The sequence below is a fragment of the Rhyacophila brunnea genome, unplaced genomic scaffold, assembly GCF_057557595.1.
Source record: "Rhyacophila brunnea isolate RB1 unplaced genomic scaffold, BYU_Rbru_1.0 scaffold_5, whole genome shotgun sequence".
Classification (NCBI taxonomy): Eukaryota; Metazoa; Arthropoda; class Insecta; order Trichoptera; family Rhyacophilidae; genus Rhyacophila; species Rhyacophila brunnea.
Genome location: NW_028233170.1, coordinates 37796882 through 37820698, shown reverse-complemented (window position 1 = coordinate 37820698; position 23817 = coordinate 37796882). Strand labels below are relative to the sequence as shown.

General features: G+C 32.4%; 1 protein-coding gene across 2 annotated transcripts; it reads left to right on the top strand.

Moving 5' to 3' along the window:
* Positions 1 to 1726: 1726 nt before the first annotated feature.
* Positions 1727 to 23092, top strand: LOC147066364 (peroxisomal ATPase PEX1-like). Of its 2 annotated transcripts, XM_085955261.1 has the most exons (13): positions 1727 to 1940; positions 2028 to 2243; positions 3671 to 4820; positions 4909 to 5149; positions 5292 to 5445; positions 5852 to 6020; positions 9767 to 9918; positions 11008 to 11195; positions 11274 to 11333; positions 11884 to 12073; positions 12828 to 12986; positions 21250 to 21377; positions 22818 to 23092. In XM_085955261.1, exons 1-13 carry the CDS (start codon positions 1851 to 1853, stop codon positions 22903 to 22905), a joined length of 2985 nt encoding a protein of 994 aa, XP_085811387.1. In that variant the 5' UTR covers positions 1727 to 1850; the 3' UTR covers positions 22906 to 23092. The 2 variants fall into 2 exon arrangements, with proteins under 2 accessions (XP_085811387.1, XP_085811388.1); XM_085955262.1 differs by lacking the exons at positions 1727 to 1940; positions 2028 to 2243; positions 3671 to 4820 and having other exon boundaries at positions 5048 to 5153.
* Positions 23093 to 23817: the final 725 nt, after the last annotated feature.

Below are 23817 nucleotides of genomic sequence, written 5' to 3'. Positions count from 1 at the left end.
CCCACTTTCATATTTTTCCGCCGTCTGGAGACTTCTTTCAAATTTCGTCTTATTGATATTGTTTTTAACGTTACTATTGTTTTAATAGTGAATTCATCAAATTTGAAGAGATCATTCATAGCTGATACATCACCAGTTTGCCCTGAACTTACAATAGAGTTGTGGAAGTGAGTATTTCAACCCAAATAACTGCATTTTGTTTTGATAAATGACACAAAATCCCAACGGTTATATGAATTCTACAGTATGACCCGGCAACTACTATGACGTAAAAAATAATTATTATTTCAAATTATTATTAATCAAACATTGTTTGTCTTTATTTTACTTTTAATCTAGGTACCTATTTCTATGAAAATAAAGGCGATGCTATTATTTATTTTTGAATGCGCTGATAATTAATATTTTAATTTAATATGTATGTTAGTAACTATTTATTTGGTGGATATTATATACTTAGGATATTGGTACCTACCTAATATTAGCAGCCAATGGTAATTAATTTATACATGCTATTATTTTGTGTTGTTGTTCCTTACAATAGTAAATATATAATATTTATTTGGTGGTTTGTTATAAGTTTAATTGTCAATTATAGAAATATATATATATAATAATATTCAGATATATATAAATAGATTTTTTTTTTTTTGGAAAAAGTATTAATATAAAATTGTTAGCAAGTACGAGTAAGTACCATCATAAAATATTGGAGAAATGACCGTGACGGCGGTTAATAATTGAAGTATTAGATACCTTATAATATATTTTCTCAGAAGTGATTTAAAAAAAATATGTAAGTATGTTCAATTATTAGAATGGTACATTCTTAAATCTTGTGAAATATTCGTTCAATAAAAAAAATAGTTAATTACTTAAAAACTATTTTATTACTTAATCCGAAAAAAAACCTAAAAAAGCGATTGCCGCGTGTTATTATTACATACGAACTTGGGTAATTACGATCATTAAGTATTTTAATAGTAGAGGAAATTATTAACAATTATCGTGTAAATAAATATAACATTTGAGGCGCGTACTTTTTGACCACTCAGTAATCTGTGGGCCGTGCAGCAATACGCTACGGTCTTAAATCCCGAACGTCCATGTGTTGTCCCGAATATCCATTATTCTGAGAGAGCGCTAAAAATTTCCCGAATATCCACAGTGAGTACTTGTAAATAAAACGCATTTTCTGTTCATTTAATGATTTATACCAGTATATTATTCTTGGAATCTATTCTTAGATAATGTTGCAATCATGCAGTATAGAAAGAATGATTGTTACATCTACTGATATTAAAATATACGACAGTGAAATTTGTTTTTCGTCTCCTGTAAAATTGACATTTGGTCTATTCGGGAAACAAATCCTATAGCGACGAAATAATAACTAGGTACGAAAGCTACGTAGATAGATAAAACATAAAACTATAATATTGAGTGACAATTTTTATTGATAATTAATATTATTGTAATTATTAATTGGTAGGTCACCATTGAAAATTATTATGGGTAGGTACCTAATACTTTTCCATTAATAAACGCAAAAAGCAATGATAAAATTAAAAAGATGGGTAGGTACGTTTTTGAATCGGATAACTTGATAGAGCAGAAGTTAAAAACATAGTAAATTATTATTTTTTTCATGTTCATTTTTAATATAAATACCTAGGTACCTACTTCGGAAATTGGTAATCTCTATGGTAAAGCACTTCTACCAACTGACTAATATTTTGACAGTTGAAACGTCAAAATGTCAAAACATGACTGCTAGAATACACTAAGTGTATTCCAAAGTTCATGTATAACAAAAAAAAAATACATAATCAGCGTTGAAACCATAAAATATGTTGAACTGTACGCTTATGGTTCAATATGTACCAAATACTAACTGTTTTGGCCATTTAAATCGAAGAAATATAGGGAATCAGTTAAATGTGTGTATATTGTTTTCATAAACCTATTAAATTTCATGACTTCATGAGATACATCTGATCTATATTTTTTCCTGAACCTTATTACAGGGTACATGTGCTAACATTATTTGGGAGAATGGGAGTGTAATCCTTTGGTGTGTGGATAGTAATGTAGCCGATGGTTGTATCGGACTAAATGCGTTATTTGCGAAACAATTGGGAATTTCCGAAGGATCTGTTATTACCATCAGTAGCACTATTGCTCCGCCCGCTTTGAAGCAAGTCACAGTTTATCCATCTTCTGCAGATGATCTTGAAATATTGGTAGGTATGCTATATATTTTGTCTGTCAGATATGAAAAAATATAGGCAATGTTGATTAAGGGTACAATGTATTTTGGTTATTGTTCCTTTCAAAGAAGTATGGCATTAGTGGACACACTAAATACTTGCAGGTCTTCATTAATTATAGGAAAATTCACCCCGTCCCTGTTGACATTAAATCATAATATGATCAAGCGTGTAGACTTTTTACCTCTAAAAATCATAATGTCGGTAATATTTCCATTAATCTAGTATAACTTCGATTATTCGGACTGTTTGAGGATGGAGGTAGTCTTGATAATGGTAAATTAGGATAAGTACCTAAATGAATGATTTTTTTTTATCGTGAATGAACATTTTTTAAGACTTAAGATTAAGATTATTCTTTGAAAAATCATCATTTTTGTTTTTATATCAGTGGAAAATTACCTAAAGGGGTAAAGGTAAAAGGAGCTTCTTTTTATAAAATCAATTATTTAATTCCGATATTATGTTTATGATGAAAAAAAATGTGTTTGAAACAAAAAACAAAACAATTATCCCCTTAGGTTGGTTTTTAGCTTCTTTGCTTTAATTTTTTTATTTCACTACTTTTAATACAAGTATATTTTAATCTTTGATATTAGAACGACTTATAAATAGCAGGCATGTAGAACTTCAAATATAATATGATCTACTATTCAGTATCAATACTGGCAGTGATATACCGCACTCTCCCATTGTCATTCATTAGTTAAAGTACATATTTTATTTGGCTGAGAACTCTTAGCACTTACCTAACACCTTTTCAAATGAAACAACAATACTTGTCTTTCTCCATCAGAAAATAATACCTATTCAATTTCCCATTTGTCATGAAAATAATAAGTTTTTGTGTTACTGTGCGACTGTAAAGGATAACTGCCTCGGCTTAAAGTGCGGGATTCATATCTTCTCTTTCTCTCTTGTGGCAGGCTGTGAGTGATGCAATACGACCTAGGTGATAAGACAAGGTCATGTGGGCTTCTTTATGGTTAAATTGAAAATGACTTCCACGTAATATTAATAGTAATACTATCGACCTACGAGGGAGGGTACTTGATGGAATTTGAATTTAAATTCTAATGGATTTAAGTTTTTTTACTATTCCATTTGAGTCGTTTTTTGCGACTTATTTGTATGGTATTTAAAATATTTAAACTTGAATATTATTCATATTTATATAAAAATTATAGACATTAGTATTTTAATATTATGTATTGTCTCTTACGATTTCTGAGTTTTATTTTTTGAAATGTTTTGGTGTGTTTGTTGAGTTGAAGATGCCCAAAGGCAAAACTTGGGTTTCGAGTATATATTTATATTTAAGTATGGAATTTTTAATTTGTATCAATTTAAAATTAACTTTTGACATGCAATAATGTTATATAAGTATTGGTTTCTTGTAGGAATCGAATGCTGAGAAAGTGCAGTCATGCTTATTGGACCAATTACGTGTTGTTGTGGAAAACCAATCAATGGTTGTATGGGTGTCTCCGTCGTTATCACTATGTATTAAGTCTTCAAAAACTACTCTTCTGCAACAAGAGACGGAGGTTATGGTCAAATTGGAAAGTAGCGCAACCAACAATCAAGATTTGATTAGCGATTGTGATAAAAATGAAAACAGTTCAAGCAACGATATTTCTAAGCCTCCATCGGGAAATCTGTTGAATTTTTATATGTCACGGTATAATCAAACTCTTTCAAAATATAAGGACAAATTTGCATTGCCTCTCTGCTTGCGTGCCGTAGTTGCAACGAAAGCCATGAATATTTCTATTCAGAAAATATTTGATCAGAATCAGCTTTTTGTTATTTATACTAATGATGATTCTCTAAAACAATTAGATAACTCGGATATTTATAGTCTTCGCTGTATGAATAGTAATATTCAAGTAGCCCAAGCAAAGGAAGACGGAACCGATTCTAGTGGAGAAATGCCTTCAGATGTATTTGTAAAAATTAAGCACATTAGTGAAAAAATTCAATGCAAGCAGTTAAATGTTACTAGTAAATACCCTTCTGTAATCATATCTAAAAAGTTAAATGGTATATTAAACACGGACACAGGAATGAAATTATCGTTGGAACGTGTGTTTGGTGAAACTTTGATGCCGACTTCGATAGAGATTTTTCCAGTACTAAGTGATAATATGATGGGTGAAGATGACTTGGTAACTATATTTAAAATGTACATAACCACCCAATCTACAGTGGAGGAACCAATTTTGATAAATAACGGTGTCATAATTCATATGAGCCCTGTCAAAAATGTGTCTTGCCAAATAACCCTTCATCCAAAGAGTATAAAGTTTGCGTTGGTAAATGGAGAAACATTGCGACATTGTAGAGTTATTTCAAATAATACAGGGGTTCAACCGTACCAAACATCAATAAATAACCACGATCAATCAATTGATTTGGAAGCATTATGTAGAAAAGTAAAATGCTTTGAGTTAATCATAGACACTTGTATGCAAACGCTGAGAACTGATACATTATTGAAAGATACCTTGGATGGATTGAAGTCTTCAAATGGCCATATCTTAATATCTGGTAAGTTTTCTTAATATATATACTTATATATTATTATGTTTCCATTCACAATGACTTCAGTTTAATAATTAAAATTAATTCAAAACAGGAGCTCCGGGGTCAGGCAAATCGAGTATTTGCAATCTGATTGTTTCCGACATGGGTGTATGGTTTTTAAGGCTGGGTTGCCGTTCAGTCAAAGGGAGAAGAGACATTATTGAAATATTTAGAAATGCTATACAATTGTGTGAGGACCACAGTCCTTCAATATTGATTTGTGATGACATTGAATCGATAATACCTTCCGAAAGTGAAGGAATATCCCACCAGGAAGCTATATATTACGACACGTTGGTACTTTTTGTTTTAATAATTATTTTTAAGTTATCTACTACATTACAATATTTGGCAAATATGTAAAATGATATAGATTGTTCTTGTTGTATTTATTATTGATATTGTTTCTAAGTTAACATTTTTTTTATATTCAAGGTTGGTATATGCAATAAGAAATATGCTAAATCAATGTGATGGTGTATCAATTATTATAACTGCAGCTGGCTTGGATAGTTTACATTCTGCTTTCAAAGTAGCTAAAGGTGAAATAGTATTTACAAGTATCTGTACTATTCCAGAGTTAACACAGGTAATTTCAGGAGTCCTAAATTTTGACGATGTTTATAATCATTCTAGACCACTTATTTTATTATTAACAATGGCGCTACAGCCTGGTATACGCCGTGTCGATCTACAATATTATTTTCCACCATTTCCTATTCCTTGCTTTGGAACGCCAGTTAGACACACTAATAGTTTAAATGTCTTTTCCTACTCTGTCTGTCACCGAAGTTGTGACCTCCCCGCATGTCATCGTCCCTCTGGCTTTGTCAATGTTAAGCATTTTGATGATGATGTATTGTTCATCCTTACTATATATCTCACTTGTTTTAGATAAGGGACATATTTAATTAAAACACATGAAGTAGTTTTATATATCATCAATTTTTTTCAATAAATATGTATGTGACATTTGTGAATGTTTTATATTTTAGAATGAACGACTAGTATTACTTAAACATATTGCCTATAATAGTGTCTACAGTATTTCTAACATACGAATAGAGGACTTTGAGCAGACTGCTTTGGAAACATCTGGCCTTACTGTGAGAGATTTAGTTGATACTATGACTTCAAAACTATTCACAGCTGTTAAAAATGCGGGTAATTACAAAATTTTATTCCTGTTCCAGAGTTTTCTTTTTGAAAGGATTGGACCAGCACTGGACTAAGATGGAAAACGTCTTGTCAAACGCAATATTTTTATACTTACAGTAAACCATCATTATTTAGATGAGTAATCTCAAATATTGAAAATGCAAGCGGTTCTCGACTTTCGTACATAATTGTTTCCTAAAAATTTGTATGAATGTCGAATGTACAAATGTAGAGCAATGTAATAAAAAACACCAAAAAGAGTACCTATTTTAAAATATTTTGGACAATGAGGAAGTACCTAAATTAATTTTCAGCATCTTTATCTGCATTGGCAGCTTCTCCAGTGAATTTAATATTATTTAAGGCTATATCTCAGCTGAGGCATGGTCTAAAAAGATCGTGACTAGGCGATGCGCGGATTGTGCAAATGACGCGAGCAGAACGAAATATAATTTGTCATAAAAATCCAACATGCGTCCATTTAATGTTATGTTTATTGTTATATTACTAATAATAATAGTATATTCATTGACATGTTTTCTTTTTATTATATATTTAAGTAGGTATATGCGGAACGTTGTTTAGTCATCTTTACACGATTTAAGAATATCTTCCTCCGACGCCATCACAAAACAAATTGATATGCTCACAGGTTGACTATCGCTCTCCGAATGGCAATGCGGCCGAAATTACGTCCCACATACTGTTGAAAATTATTTGCCGTTTCACTTATGTACGCTCTTAAATGTAAACTGTAAAGAATACTTCAGGTTAAATTTGTCGAACCAGCCTTTACTTGCTTGAAATTCCATATTAGAATCTTCTTTTAATCGAGTCTTCCAATCTTCATGCAAACTACATTCAATTCAATTCCAATATAAAGTTTTTAAATATAAAGCAAAAAACAGTGTTAAGAAACTAAGGTAAACGTACCAGTAGTTGACCACTTAAGAAAAAAATTCAACAAAAATAACGATTAACGTTTAGCATTACACCAAATGTTGGCAAAGCAAGTCTACTCATAATGGATTAAATGTCTTAAGCAATATGACAAGACAAAAAATTAAGAAAGGGTCTGTTAAAAAAAACTTGTGTTAAATTTTTCGAGACCATGTTTTTGTTCCAGTAGTTGATCATCCAAAAAATTGAAAGTTCCAGTAGTTGACCACTATATGTTTCAGTAGTTGACCATGTCTAATCAGGGGTTCCAGTAGTTGACCATGTCTAATCAGAAGGCTTTATGGCAAATCTGTCATCAAAGTTGCCTCAGGGCTTCCTGTCAGACTATTCTAGCTCATAGTTACTTGAATCAACTTAGTAGCAATGGGCGGTTCAGTAACAAGTTACATAGGAGAGGATTTTGTTTGACAGCCAATCATCAGCTTTGTTTGGGTAACAAAACGTGCAAAATTAGTTACTTCAAACTAAAAATACAAAAATATATTTATTTTAGCAACTAAGTACATACATACTACATAGTAACGCATAGGCTCAGTACTTACCAAAATAAAACTTAACATAAAAATCCTTAGATATTCCAAATAAAGTCCAATTCCGGAACTAAATAAACATTACGAGTGTTGCTTACTTGTGTCGGGTCATTTATGTGGGATACTACCACCTTCCATTCATAGCTAAGTACATCGGGTCGCTCTGACCATTTCCATAATCTCCCGCACTTTTGCATCGATGAAATAGTAGCCTTTACTTTAGAAATATGGACGATTTTCCCCGGGAAGTATTATAATATAATGTTCATTAATGACTTTCATAACGGGCAGCCATCGAGTTTTAAGCTTAAAGCTTTCATCACTAGACTTATGCCATTCACTCTCCGCTGAGTCTGAAATGTCAACACTTGGGTTAGAAGACTCGGAAGAAAACGCATTTTCTTCTTGACTGCTTTCAATTCCCCCAATTTTTTTCTTCCTTTGCTTGCTCATTTAGTTCTTTCTTTCTTTGCCTCTCTGCAGCTCGTTCTTTTTTCAACCGTTCCATTTCTTCTTTCTTCCTCTTTTTGTTTAGGAAATACTCCTGGCAAGGTTTACCGGAAACACTGGTGAGGGTTTTTTCCCTTTTTTGCTTTCTTCTTGAATTTTTCTTCCCCTTTACCGGGGAAGAAAAATTGTCTCTTGAATGGACTACGAATATTTGATGGACCAGCCACGGGTTCACTGGCGATTGGAGACGAAGTATCATTACAAATCCTTATACCAGCCTTAGGTGCACTGGCGATTGGAGACGAATCACCATCATAAGTCGTTAGACCAGCCACAGGTGCCCTAGCGATTGGAGATGAAACATCATAATAATTCATAGTATTCCAGGCGGCCAAAGACATCATATCATCGGATTCCTCTTCTTGCAATGCCTCATCGATGAGTCTGACCGGGTCAGGTGGAGTGATATTTTCCAACTCATTTTTTACTTTTCGTCACAGTGTGCGAACAGTGACTTGTCATCTTGATCAAGTTCGTTGTTTTTGCGGAATGATTCAAGATTCTGATTCAGGAACTCTCTCTAAATACCGCTTGGGTTCCTCTGATGTAACCATTGAAGGCACACTTTACGATTCTCCTGGTACTGTTACAGCTTAAGGGCTCCATGGACAAAGTCCACATTTTCGGAAATTTCTTGAGGAATTCTTTTGTACTTGTAGAGGACTGTCGTTGGTGTGACAGCCCCACCGACACTCCCTGTTACTATGACGGTTATGCATTCTTTATCATCGGCATTTACCTGCTGGTACACTGTCTCGATTCCTTTTTTGGCTAAGAGCCTGCTCCCCTAGGGGCGGCAGCTTATATGAAAGTATGGTGAAGCAGGCAGGTTATATAAAAAAGTATGGTGAGGTAGGCTGATAAACAATTTGCGGCAAAACTAACGTTAACATTATTAATTATATGAGTACGTTATAATGACCAAAGTAAATCCTCCGTGATGCCCTGCATTTTTTTTATCGCGTCGCTATTTCTCGTAAGTTGTCGGCTATTGTTGGCCTGCTTCATTCAGTTGCTATATATTCAGGGCTATAATTCAAGAATTTTTTTTTTCCGAAGAAAAAATACACAAACCCGTTGCTGAAAAAATAAAAAAAAAAGTTGACGCCTAGGTCATCTACTGGACAGAACCACCCTAGATACTTCTAATTAATAAATAATCATCGTTCCATACTTATGAATGTAAAAATTGTTCAAAACTAAGTGAAATAATTTTATTTAATTTATCTAGTAGTTGACCACCCTGGTCAACTACTGAAAAAGTATTAAAAAAAGTTTGAGTAGTTGACCCCCCCACAAACTTGCTTCCTTGTAAATATAACTTAAAAATTACAAATGATATCGATACTCCAATATTATGACTGCCCGTAATGCATTAACTTGATTATGAAGTCAAAAACATTAAATTGCCATATGCTTACATCCACTGATATCCTTAACAATTTACTTAAGAAATTAAAAATAAAATGCTTACGGCGTGATGTGTTGTTTGATTTGTTGCTATGACGCTCCTATGACATATGGTGATGTGTTAGTTCCTCAATCTGACCACAGATGGCTTCACTTGTCTCAACTTTACAATTTAGAGCAATCCCGTGTATACGTTTCTTATTTTGGGCATTTTATTGAAAAAAGGTCAACTACTGGTACATTTACCTTACTTATTGGTCTGTTTTCTTCGACAGTGGAAAAAAAACTATGTAAAAAGAGAATTCAGTATATTGTAGTAAGTTATCTTGTATATGTTTTTAGTGAGTGATAATACAGCATTGTTATTTTTGGAAAATGAAACAAGGGAATCTGATAAAACAAAAACATATAATGAATCAAATGCTTGGAGAACGATTGGCGGTATGCAAGATATCAAACAGGTGCTAATCGAAACCGTTTGCTGGCCAATTAAGGTATGAAATATTCATATTTCGGAATGAAATGTATTTTTGAAAGACTACACACAAAAGTTGTCAACATCATAAAAACGGCAACGTGGTAGAACTCACTGATTAAATCTCCAAAAACAGTAAAAAAAATGGAACTGTTATTACAACAATCCATTGAAACAATTTATGGTAAAATAAATTATGATAATATAATACTTAGATATTTTATGAGGTTGTCGACTTTTTCTCTGTGTATACACGACTTAATAGATCACAAAACTCGACATGCAATACTCAAAACAAAATACAGTTTAGTTTTAAAATTAAGTTTAAAATAAATGAATTATGAACATACTGCCAACTTGAAAACTATTTTCAAAAATAGAATAGAAAAATTCTTTGTAAATACACCACAAATAAAGGGCGACCCACATTGAGGTGCATGTCGCGGACTATCACGTGAACTCACGGCGATAAAAATGTCTATGGTTTTGTTATTTTGCAGATTTTTTTTGAACGCGCAACATCTTGTAAATTCACTGAATAAATGACACTGATGAAGAGTGCCTACTATAATGTATTAGTAATTTGAATTATTATTAATTATTCATGCTAATTTCAATTAATTTTAATAGTTTCTATGTGTGCGTACGTTAAAATTACTTTTGACATGACATCCATAGATAATATTTTGAATAGAACCCAACCTGCAGACCATAGATAATAGACAACATTCTCATAGAAAATACATAGAAACTAAAAACAAAAAATCGTATTTTTGACATGACATTCGAAAAGTGTAGGCAGGTGGAATATGATAAAAACGTTCAAAATGCAATGCGGGTGTCGATGCTGTGCATTTCAATGTGAGGTGACCTCATTGTTGTTTTAGTGATTACGGCAGATTTTTCCAACTGACAATGTTTGTTTAAAGGTTAAAAATGTGCTACGGGATGGGAGCATCAGTCTGATAAGATTTGAAACACCAAGAACAACGACATTACAAACTTTTTTTCCCGTAGCGGCAGCCCGTGACAGCAGGCGACAAGCACCGTGACATGCACCTAATGTGGGTGGCCCTTAATTGTTATTTTGATTAATTTTATGTTGTAGTATCCTGGACTATTCCCTAAACAGCCTGGTGGCATATTATTATTTGGCCCACCCGGTACTGGAAAATCTCTTATTGGATCATCTATTGCCAAGTTAAACCAATTATCATTCATCTGTGTGAAAGGCCCAGAACTTCTTTCTAAATATATTGGGCAAAGTGAGCAGGCTGTGAGAAATATATTTGAAAAGTATGTATTAAGTCATATTTTTAAGTTATTTATAATTATATTGAAGACTATTTATTATTTAATATTTTGTTTTTTTAGAGCTGAGAAAAAAAAACCATGCGTCCTGTTCTTTGACGAGTTTGATAGCTTGGCACCTCGGTAAGTCATATAATATATTAATAATTCACTGTTGTTGTTTGTTACCGTTGATGGTTGCAACCTCCTCTAATTGAAACAGTTTCTCTGTTACCTTTGACAATTTTCTGCCATTTCTTTCTCCACTTTGCAACACTTAGGGCCATCGGTAAAAAGATGTCTGTAGTGTCTCAGTAGGTTGGGATCCTGCGTCTTTTGACTCTTTTGGTGACTACCAGTTTATCCAAATAATCGACACTTCTTCCAAGCATCATGAATAAGGAATTCAAGTGTGCATCTTACACATAATGCCTTATATCTGACACATAACTTTTGGCATTGTATGAGGCACACTAGAATTCTTTGGTCATATTGCCTGAAAATAGTCACAGGCAAAGTCGAATGATGAAAAATTCTATATTCACATATAAATGCGTCTAGTTTCTGCTCTTCCATATTCATTTTAGCGTAGACATTGCAGTTTATTTTTAAATTGAATATTATTTAATTAATTTGTTTTAATAAAATTTTTCTAAGTATATTGTTTTGTAACTGTTGTGTCTTATCATTTTAGACGAGGTCACGATTCCACAGGAGTAACAGACCGTGTTGTGAATCAGCTGCTTACTCAATTGGACGGTGTGGAAGGAGCCATTAAAGGGGTGACCGTAATTGCGGCAACTTCGAGGCCAGATCTCCTGGATGGAGCACTCCTTAGGCCTGGCAGATTTGATACAAATATCCACTGTTCAATGCCACATCAGGTGAATATAATAACTACATAGTTCAACGGATGCTTTCAAAAACATAATATTTATTACTACCATCAATTCATTTTCACATTTAATGATTATCATTAAAAATTGTGAGTTTAAGATGTTCGCAATATGACAAACTGATAGAAAAAATATAAAGAAATTACATAGAGATAATAGTGCATCTGTAGGTGTATATATATCAAATTAAAATAAAACAGCGTAATGAAAAAAATATATGAAAAATCATGGCAATAGATCCTAGGTTGAAAATGTATAACGCAATGTTCACCTTAACTCGCCTCACGCAAGAGGAATAGTTATATTGATACCCGAAGCGATTTGGTTGAACACAGTTACCGGTCCAGGTGACCTCAATTCAGTGTCTGGAGTACGATTCGTATTCGGTGCTAGTACGGCCATGTTTAAACTCATTTATACAAAAATAAACGGTCATCAGTGCTGTTCCCATTGCACGATCGTTAACTTCTTTAATTAAAAATATCTTATGACAGCACTGACCAAGTTTTTATTTCTTATTGCTGCAGCAAATGTGAAAGTGTACGGTTCAGATGGCTGTCAAACTTTGGCTTTAGTATTGTCAAATCTGATTGATGATTTTACTTAATGAATTGCGGTGCCATTTAATATAATTTTAAGAAATTTTTCAAATTGCTCTAGTATATTGTGCCATATGATGGAAATATAATTACTTCTCGTTTCAACAAGTATGTTCAATTCCCATATTTATTTTGTTTATCAGGGTGATCGTCTGGAGATCTTGAGGGTGCTTAGTAACGGCTTACAATTGTCAGATGATGTGGACCTGGAAGAGATCTCAAAGTTGACGGATGGATTTACTGGAGCTGATATTAAAGCAGTTTTGTCTACAGCTCAGTTGACCTGCGTTGAAGAGCTTTTGGTAAGCATAATATATCATGTTGTCATCGGCCGACAAGTTTCGTATGAAACTTTAAGAAAAAATATGTAAATGAAATGAATATATTTATTTTCTTAATAATTCACAAACCGGAACTCAAGTTTTAATTTTTCCATGAGATGGACCGATATTCTCGAGGATTTTACAAATTGGAACTTCAATTGAAGTCCTGCGTATGATGATGTCTTAACTGATTTTCATAATCAGCGATTTTTAAACATCAGCAGACATATCTTTGTTGATTGGTTTGATAATTTTCTTCGAAGAGAACAACTGCTCTGCTTCTGTAAACATGGAAAATATTTAATTACCTTTGTATGGAAATCATTTATGAATAAGTATATTTTTTGTCGTTTGGTCAAAAAACACAGTTGTGCAATGTCATTGTTTAAAAATATATGTATGCAAAATAATATTTTTCATTCCTAATTCTTTTCCCTAACAGTAACGGTAACTACTTACACAAATATTAAAAAAAAAAAAAAAAATCTGGTAAACAACGTTTTTAAACCGGTTTATAAACCGGTATCGCCAGGCTGTAAATATATATAAGTACTGGTGTAGAAGGGTGGATGTAGGCTGTTAAGATCCGATATAAATAGTGCATACTAAACTTTGTCAATTATACGTATTTGTTTCATTTCATTTCAAAAATTTCATTAATGTTGGTTAGTTTTTAAAAATCAATTAAACCCTGTTTACCCAAACCATAACATTTTACGTATGCTATGGGCGATCTGATAAAACTAGTGAACACTTCTTTACTGTACTTTCTTTAGTAATTTTTTTTTTCGTTGAATTAATAGTACTTATCACAGATTGTGTTAGTGTGTTAGTTTTTTGAAATTTATTCATTAAGCCCTGCCCAACCAAACCATAAGAGATAAAAAATATTCTTCTATCTATAAAATATCTATGATTTTATGGCATTATTTTAGATATTTTATAAATACTTTGATAACTATTTTTTGACTATTATCTATTATGGCTTGGTTTACGTAGGGTTTGATTATTTTTTTAAAACTAACCAACACTATCTGCATATTGTAGTCTTAGTCCAATGAAAAGAAATACGTATGACTGACAAAGTTCAGTGTGCACTATTTATATTGGATCTTAACAGCCTACCTCCACCCTTTGCCAGTGGTAAGTACTATAGGTAGGTACAACATCTCAAGATGCCGGCAGACGAAATCCGGTTCGATGAAACCAATAATATTTATTTTATGAAAAAAAAACACATTTCTTAATAAATTCAATTTCCTGCATGTACATCTCTAATAAGCCCTTAGAATGTAATATTATTTTTATTACTGAAATATATATATAAATTATAATTGATTGCATGTTATTTAATGGATATGAAAAATCTAAAAGAGCGATAGATCCGTTCGTGAGCATTGGTTATTCTAATATTTCCCGAGTGAGCGCTGATCCAAAATTGGTAATCATAGGTTGACTGTAATTACTATTTTTTTATTCATCGCAATGTAAATGAATAAAACTTATAGTTATATGCAGTGTAATACTACTTATCTCACTTAAAAAAACATATCTGGCATATCATAATTAATTAGACTAGAAGACAGTGGCGAGGGGTGAAGGTAGGCTGTTAATATTCAACATAAAAAACTTTGTCAGTCATATTTACTTGTTTTCATTGAACTTGGATTACAATAATTTTCAGATGGTGCTGGTTAGTTTTTAAAAATCAATTAACCTCTGTCTAAACGAAACCAAAAGTTATGGGCGATCCAACAAAAATAGTGCACACTTTTTTAGACACACTTATTTGTTTTCGTTGAATTAAGAATACACATTGGGTGTTGGTTAGTTTTTTAAGATTCAATATGCCCTGCCTAGCTAAACCATAATCGATAAAAATTATTCTTCTATCTTTTAAATTAGGTATGGTTTAATGGCATAAATTTAGGTATTTTATAGATAAATGAATATTTTTTGTCTATTAATTGTCTACTATGGTTTGGTTTGGACAGGGGTTAATTGAATTTTAAAAACTAACAAACACTACCCACATAATGTATTTTTAGTACAATGTAAACAAATACGTTTGACTGACAAAGTTTAGTGTGCACCATTTATGTCAGATCTTAACAGCCGACCCCATCCTTCGCCACTACTAGAAGACATATGTGTAAAAATTAGCCTAACCCATTCGCTATGGACCTTTTAATTAATATTTAATATCCACATTTAAATAACATGCTAATTATATTTAATGGCCACCTGATGGGCAATGCACCAGTTGCGTTGGACGCAGCATAATAAAGTACAAAATATATAGATTTTAATGTTCATTTCTAAAGCGTATTTATGCAGTTGTGCTATTGAAATGAACAGTGAATCACTTTGCCTGATAATGTGAATGTTATTTTACAGGGTTGCCCAAATTTGTGTTATCATAATTATTTTTAATTAGTATTTTTTTTATTTATTTTGATATCGTTACAAAAGCACTATTTCCTTAAGGGGGAACATGCTCGTCGAAGGTCAAAATTGAGTTTTTATTGTATTTTCAAACCATGATCCTGGACACTCCTTAAACGTTGTAGATAATCTATTTATATAATTTTGAAGCCTTATTATCCTTTATAGTTATTTTAAATATTTGATGACTGCATAAAGTATTTTTGTTACATAAAATACTCGTAGTATTCTTTTAAACCTCTCGCTCTAATGTTTTAGAATATAGTCATATTTCGGTACATAACTGTGCAGTGGTGTTAAGATTTTTTAGGTTTGCGCGTGTTTGAACATGTACCGTGTAAAAAAAAATAAAAAAAAATTCGGTTAGGTACATGTTCAAACACGCGCGTTAACATAATTTTACTCCCTACTTTAATTATAGTTTGTCAATTTATGGCTACGTCCGTATGTTGTAGCTTAACTACTAGGGAATGACAAAAGAAATGGCGTATTTCAAAAAAACACTACCTTATTCTTAGGTCAATAATTATTATAAAGCAATCATTATTCATAAGATGTTTATCACACTTGACTGGTCAAAGACATAGCTTATAATAAATATCTTTAGAATCATCTTCAAATGTGTTAATCTTGCCGATTTTTTTAATAATAAAATGTCTAATTCTTGTCAAATTTGGGATCACATAGATTATCAATATAATTTTTTATCGTGAATATTTTACAAAAATTATCTCGTAATAAATTATACTAAGGGTTTCATAAATGCGTTTAAAAAATAATAAACCTAAAAAATCTTAACACCACTGCACAGTTATGTACCGAAATATGACTATATTCTAAAACATTAGAGCGAGAGGTTTAAAAGAATACTATTTTATGTAACAAAAATACTTTATGCAGTCATCAAATGTTTAAAATAACTATAAAGGATAATAAGGCTTCAAAATTATATAAATAGATTATCTACAACGTTTAAGGAGTGTCCAGGATCATGGTTTGAAAATACAATAAAAACTCAATTTTGACCTACGACGAGCACGTGGGCCGTTAAGCAAAGTAGGTGAACCGATAGATTTTATTAAAATGTTAATGCTAATCAAAACAAGTAATCAAATTATATACTAAGCGCCCACTATACTAAACACCCATAATAATCGGCTTTCTACGAAACAGAAAAAATAAACACATGCATTAATGTGAAATGAATATTGAAGGCAGCGTCTTTTAAAGTGTATATAAAATATCTAAATACAACATCACATAATATACCAAATTATTTTTTTTTTTCATTGCACAATATTTTTTATTATAATAAAAGTATGTTAAATTTCAATAAAAAAAATTCATTGCCTGGTACCTATATAATATTTTATATGAAAAAAATCATTCAACTCAGCCAATCTCACGGAATTTAAAAAGAAAAAAAAATCTTTATTTTTCGAAATATTAAAAAAGTACGACAACCAATCAATAGGGCATATTATTCTCAATAATTCTTTCCTACAATATATGTCTATAAAATGAATATTATACATATAAATGAATAGTGCAAGAGCTGTTTTGTCCAAATTTGAAAACAGTTCCATCTGTTTGTCGTGTATTTTATAAAGTTACATAATTTAAAAAAAAAATCGGTGTGTGTACTTATGTACGCGCGTTAGAAGTTATACTTCTTTGGCGTAACAAAACAAAAACAAAACTTGTGATAACCCAGATTCTTCGACTAGCTCTTAATTATCTTGTTAGATTACATACGAAAGAAAACGGGCCGCTTATTGAAGCGCCGTTGGTAAAGTAACAACTGCCACTATGACGTTTAATCGTTTGTCTACGTAAGGAATTGCACATGGCCGACAATAATAAATTCGCTGCCTAGGCAACGGAACAATTCTAAACTATAATATTATATTGTATAATCGTCACGTTTGCAGTACCATACTGTGGCGTAAAGGTAGTGCGTTCGGCTGATAACCGAGCAATCAGTGGTTCGAATCCAATCGAGTGCATTTTTTTTCGTGTGAAAAAATAAATTATGTGTTACATGTCACACGCCAAAAATACACTCTGATCTGATTTCCCAAAACGCGCCAAAAGAACTATAACTTCAAAAATATAAATAAGTTCAGAAGAGTACTACATATAAAGTTTTTAAGAAATATATATGTTTACTATTTAGTAACTACCTTACATAGTGTATGGAAAATACACGTTTTTGAAGAGAAAGTCAAATACGAACCTCAAACCTCAAAAACCTTAAAAAGCTTCATTCGGCGTTGCAGAACTTTGAGAAGTCATGGGTGTCTTATATGTCTGAGTTCTGCCCAGTTAGAAAAATTGCGAGATTTACATGTAGCTAACTTAATATTTTCTCTTAGTCGTCCATTTTATGCAATTGCTTTCATATGTTTCGGGCCCATCTCTATAGAATATAGGTTTTCTTCAACATCTTTGGTAGGTACCTACATATATGGTAAAATTTACATGAGGTCCTTCTTGTCATTAAGTACCTAATGAATGATTTATTCTTTAGACAATGTTAATGAACATGTAGATTATTATGTATCATAATAGTAATAATCAATGTTGCCATTATTAATCTCCTATAATACGAACGTTCACATACGGTTTCCGCCATGTTGATTATCATCTCCTCTCTAGTTTGTCGCTCGAACAGAAGGTGTCGCTACAATCTTCTGCCTAATGACATTGTTAATTACACTATCGTCGTTTCAAACACCGCGGGATGAATATAATAAACACTTTACAGCAGGGGTGGTAAACCCCATCTTACGATTTTTTCTAGCATTACAAGACTTGCACGGCAAGGTAATTTGCTATTACATCTGCATAGATTTTTCGAATTTCGAATTTTCTATGCACCTAACATTTACTCATAGTTTAGATTTAAAAAAATCAAAACGCGTTAAAAAACTACAATTCAACATACTAGCTTAGGCAGTTTCGAAACCTCAAAATAATTATAACGGTGGCTGCAAGGCTAATTTTTCGAAACGTTCATACTCGCGAAAATCGTACAGAACTAGCTCTCATTTTCATTTTGACTTGCTTGCACTTTAGTGATAATTAGGTGTAAATCGCTCCATACTAATGATCCGACACCTCATTGGCTGCATGTCGCATGCCTAATACCAATAGATCAACCATTGAACGGCCCCAATTACGATATGTTAAAAACTAAGTACGCAACTTATGCGAATTTAGCTAAAAGTTTATCCTAAAAGATAAACCAATGGTTGTGACTAGGGTTTGCAATCCCGGAATCTCCATTGGTTGATCCCGAAATCTCATGATTGAAAATTCTGTGGATCAGCTTTCATATGGGTCTGTGAGAAATATACGAAAATTATGAATTAATTCCCACATATTCCTGATTAGGTAAGAAAAAAATACATCACATAATATTGTTTTTTTTTTGTAAATTTATTTTATATAACATATTATTATGTCTACAAAAGATAGTTGATAGTAACTAAATTTCAGATTTGCGAATTTGAAAAAATGTCAGTATATTTTATTTGATTTTATTTTAATTAGGAAAATAAAATATTCGTATTACAAACTTCTTCTTTTGCTTCTCTCTTATATCAAAAGTTGGCAACAAAATTGCAATACACCTCCCTATCCTAGGTCAGTCGTATAAGATCCCAAAATCCCAGACTATCTTGGCGTCTTAGTTCGTCTTAAAACCTCTTCATTGGTAATGTGATCAGCCCAGGATATATATTCATGGTACCCCGATACAGTCACATCTCGAAAGCCTCCAGCCTGCTTATGTTACGTTCTTTTAACGTCTATGGTTCGATTCCGTAGCACCTAAACGCCTTCCATCGAATGACCAGATCAATGTCTCGATTGATCGATTTTATGGTCTGGGCTTCTGTTTTTATATAGACGGCAACCGAGGTATTTGACATGCTCCACCCTACATACCTGTAACATAAAAAACAGACATAAAAACGGTTTTTTGCAGATTCCGTATGTCTTATTTATTATGGTGTTTACTTTAGTTAATAAACATTGATATTTTTTCCACCACATAGAAAATGTATAACGCCCATTGCATATTATAAAATTTGCATTTTGTCTTGAAAATATACTTACACTAAAAATTAACAAAATATACAAGTTATCTACTCCTATTTGACACAACGTTGGCATTTTCATAATCTGGCGTAGGTACACAAGTTCGGCTCAGTACTGCTACGCTATATAGCGGAGTTGGCTAGCCACTGTTAATATAATTAGTTTATATTTAGAATTTGTATCACGCGACTTAAATGTAAACAATTACAGAGATCATCTACGGCGTAGGCATTCGTAGACAACTGCTACGGCGTAGTAGGATGCTACGTCATTCTAACGCTGTTGGAAAATTTTCAAGCGAATACAGTTACATATTCTGCGTTATATCATACGTTCGTTGTTCGTGGCGGCATGGCAGTTCTTTATGGCTATATGAGAATGTACGTTACCCAATAGCGTTTAGGTGCTTACATTACGTATACTATGTTCCGCGTAACACCAGTACTGGTTCCGCGACAATTTGGAAAGGTTTTATACACTGCAACAGATTTAAAGATCTTATACTAAGTAGAAGTAAAATAAGTAAAACTAAAATAAGCAAAGAATCTACTTCATAAACCAGTAGGCTTAAGCGCAAGTGACTACGAAAATCCAATTGATTTAATTAGTGACTGTGATTTGAAACAAAAATACAAAGATCAGCCTTTAAATGATTTCTGGGCGAGTTTGTCAGTAGAGTATTTTTAAAACAAGCTATTATTGTTTTACTTTCATTTTCTACAACCTATTTATGCAAAGCGGGATTTTCTTTTTATGCTGCAACGAAGTCAAATTACAGGAACAGGCTCGACGCCACACCAGATATTAGAATGCAACTTATCAATATTGTGCGTGATATCTAGAAGATATGCAATTCAAGGACTCAAAATCATCTAAGTCATTAAGCGCTTTATTTATTCATATTTTTATGTTTATATTATATTATAGTTTTATATTTAAAAATAAGTACTAAATAAATAATGTGTGTTGATAACTTTTTATTTGTAGGAATTACCCAACCTAAAAAATAAGCCAAGTGTTCCGTTAAAATTTCCGGGTTTGTGAAGTGTTCCATTGCAGAAAAAGCCATGGGTCGGAAAACTCTTCAGATTTATCGAAAACATTTAATTTTTAGTTTTAATAATAGAAAAAAAATATTTAAATTTATTAAAAATACAAAAAATAATAGGTCAAAATATGGTTTACGCATCCGGAGGCAGTTCTTGCCGACGAGTATAATTGGTGACATCTGTCCTTAAAAAAATATGTTAAGCGGTGTTAGAAAATATAGAGAAAATATCTGACATACAAGCACGTTTGATGTTTTAAAATTTGACAATAAATTGACACAAAAAATGTGTCAAAATTTTGAATATTGACATCGCGAAAACAAAGATTGTAGAATATTAATAGATAATAGAATATTTCGTAAATCATTAATATTAATACAAAATTCGTCATCGTTTAAATGCTATTGTGTGTAAAATTAATTGTTATATTATTAAAATATACGCCAACAATTGATTTTAACGCAAATTTGCAGTTTAAAAAAAATAATTATTTAAAGGTAACGCTGACTGGAGACCCTTCCATCTAGTTCACTCGTTCTTCAGCCTAACTGGGACCGTTCTGTCCTCGCCTTCGCCGTCCCTTCACACTTCCAGTGACGACTAGTTGTCATCGATGATAATTGAAATATCTTTCCTCCTTTCAGGAAAAGTCAGAAGCAGAACTTTTAAACACCGATTGTGGCGTTACTGTTACTCGTCATCACCTACTCACTGCTCTTGAAAATACTAGACCATCTCTGACTCTTCAGCAGCTTAATTTCTACGCTAGAATGTAAGTCAAGTGAAGTAATTGTCCACTGTAATATTATTTAGTGTCATTTATTTGTGGGAATCCATGGTATAAAATAATATAACATTGATTATATTAAATTGGTATTTTCAACTGATAATAATTGACGAAGAAATGCAGGATGCAAACCACATCCTCTGGGAATATCCTAAAATGTGTACGGAAAGGGAAGAGCTGCTCATGTCGGTTCAACCAGCTGTTGGGCCCGTCGGAGCGAAGGCCGATTTTGTCGCATTTAGAAAATTTGCGGTGTCGAACTATGACACTACAACTTGAAGATCTCTTTAGTTAAATTGTTCAGCAGTTATTGTCGGCAATATTGCCTCTACGTTATCATCTCTCCCATGGGTAATCTTAACTTAAAGTCATGTAACTTCAGTCAAAGCACACTTGAGTGCATGGCGACCTCAGTTTGGATAACTGGTCCTGAGATATTACCGGTCATAAAAAATGATTCACATCCAAATGTAGAGTCCCGTTATACGCCCGATTGAGACCGGGGTGTTATTTGGTGTGTCATTATTTATTAACTTCAATGATAATAATTATCATTTTTCACTTCTTCGTCTTGTTCCCACACTGTTGCCGCTTTCTATAATACACTTCTTACACATAGGGTGCTACAACCCTATGTGAGTCTTGGTATCTTCCAGTGACGAGAGGTGGAGGGAGGCTGCTAAGATTCGACATAAATAGTGCACACTAAACTTTGTCAGTCACACTTATTTACTTTCATTGAACTAAGAATACAATTTGCACATGATACTGGTTAGTTGTTAAAATTCTATTAAACCATGCATAAAATAATCAAACCATAATAGTTAAGATATGATATGGATGATCCGACATAAATAGTGCACACTTTTTCAGTCATACTTATTTGTTTTCGTTGAACTAACACTATAATGTGTAGATAGTGTTTGTTGGTTTTTAAAATTCAATTAAACCTTAAATTATGTTTTAGTGTTCACTATTTATGTCGAGCCTACTTCTACCCTTCGCCACTAGTATCTTCTATCACCTGTCTCCATCCAGGCTTGTGCAAGGCCGCGTCCCTTCAGTTTAGAATGCTCAAGGTCTTTAAATCCAACTCGACATCCGTCCACTTGAATATCTGTATTTTCAGGCTCTCAATTTTATTAGAATATGTTTTTAAACATTATTGTGCTTATGTATTGAGTGCTTAAAACCTTTAAATTATAAATATATGAGTATATTAATATATGTACTGTATGAAAATGGCTTTCTACAAACAAAAAAACCGCTGAGAGAAATGGTCATTTTTAATAACAGAATATTGAAAGCAGTCATATCTTTGCATTTAAAGTAATTTTAATAATTAATTAATTAATAATTTAGCCAGGGACATATTTTTATTGTATTTTTAGAATGCCATCTTGTAATATTATTATATGTTTGCAGATACGCAAGATTTCTGGATAAACCTGTCCCGGTCGATGAAGGAAGACCTGACACATTTGAAACTCGACAAAGAGCGACACTGGCATAGTTATTTATAATTTGAAATGATAAATATTTTTTATGATTTTTTTTATAATACTTATTTAACATTATTTATTTTTTATATTCTCTATTTTTGTGGTTTATCAAACAGTTATGTTCATATAATACTTGTGTAGGCGTGTAGTTAAGTATTTTAAGATTGTGATTATGCTATAGTGGTGAAAATAAATGGAATTTGCATGTATTTATTTAATCAAACATATTGGTTTTATTCTATTCGTTACCTTGAGTTGGTATATTGAGTATTGTATTTTATCATTCGAATAACTTATGCTTTTGTACCCCAAAGAAAATGGGTTTGTTATTGGATATCATATGCATGCGATGACAATCATTAATACTGTCAATGAAATATTGTCCATATTAATAAAGACTGAATGTGCCCAAAACTGTACCCTGGGTCACAAATAACGACCTACGAGGTGAGTTCCATAAGTTCGCGCAATGGTGATGAAAGTAGCAAGTATTGGGGTTAAAATTATTTTTTTATTGTTAGGTACCTAATCCTTTTTAGGTATACTTGTGCGATTTCAAGTTGATTGTTTTATTAAATCGCTTCCAATATTCAAAAGAACAAACGAAAGTCGATGATAATTTAAAAAATGTCAAATATTGAGCTCAGTGCAGTAATTAATTTCCCCACAAAACAAGGTTTTTCACAGGGTGTGGAAACCATCTAAAATTAAATGAAACTGGTTTATGGCACTCTTTGTTGTGGTAAAACCATGATTTACAGATGGTCATATTTATTTAAACAAGGTGGAGAGTCATTAGAAGATGATGACCGTTGTGAAAAGTTAAATAACGTCACTCACTACACATGACATGTATTAAAATCGAAGATACCCTTTTTTTGAAAATGGTCAGTTAAAACTAATCGAAGTCGCAGAAAGGTTCA

Coding starts and splice junctions, on each gene's coding strand:
- LOC147066364 (XM_085955261.1), top strand. CDS start 1,851: ATGTTGAACTGTACGCTTATGGTTCAATATGTACCAAATACTAACTGT. Junction 6,021..9,766: donor CACAGCTGTTAAAAATGCGG/GTAATTACAAAA, acceptor ATATGTTTTTAG/TGAGTGATAATACAGCATTG. Junction 9,919..11,007: donor CCGTTTGCTGGCCAATTAAG/GTATGAAATATT, acceptor TTTATGTTGTAG/TATCCTGGACTATTCCCTAA.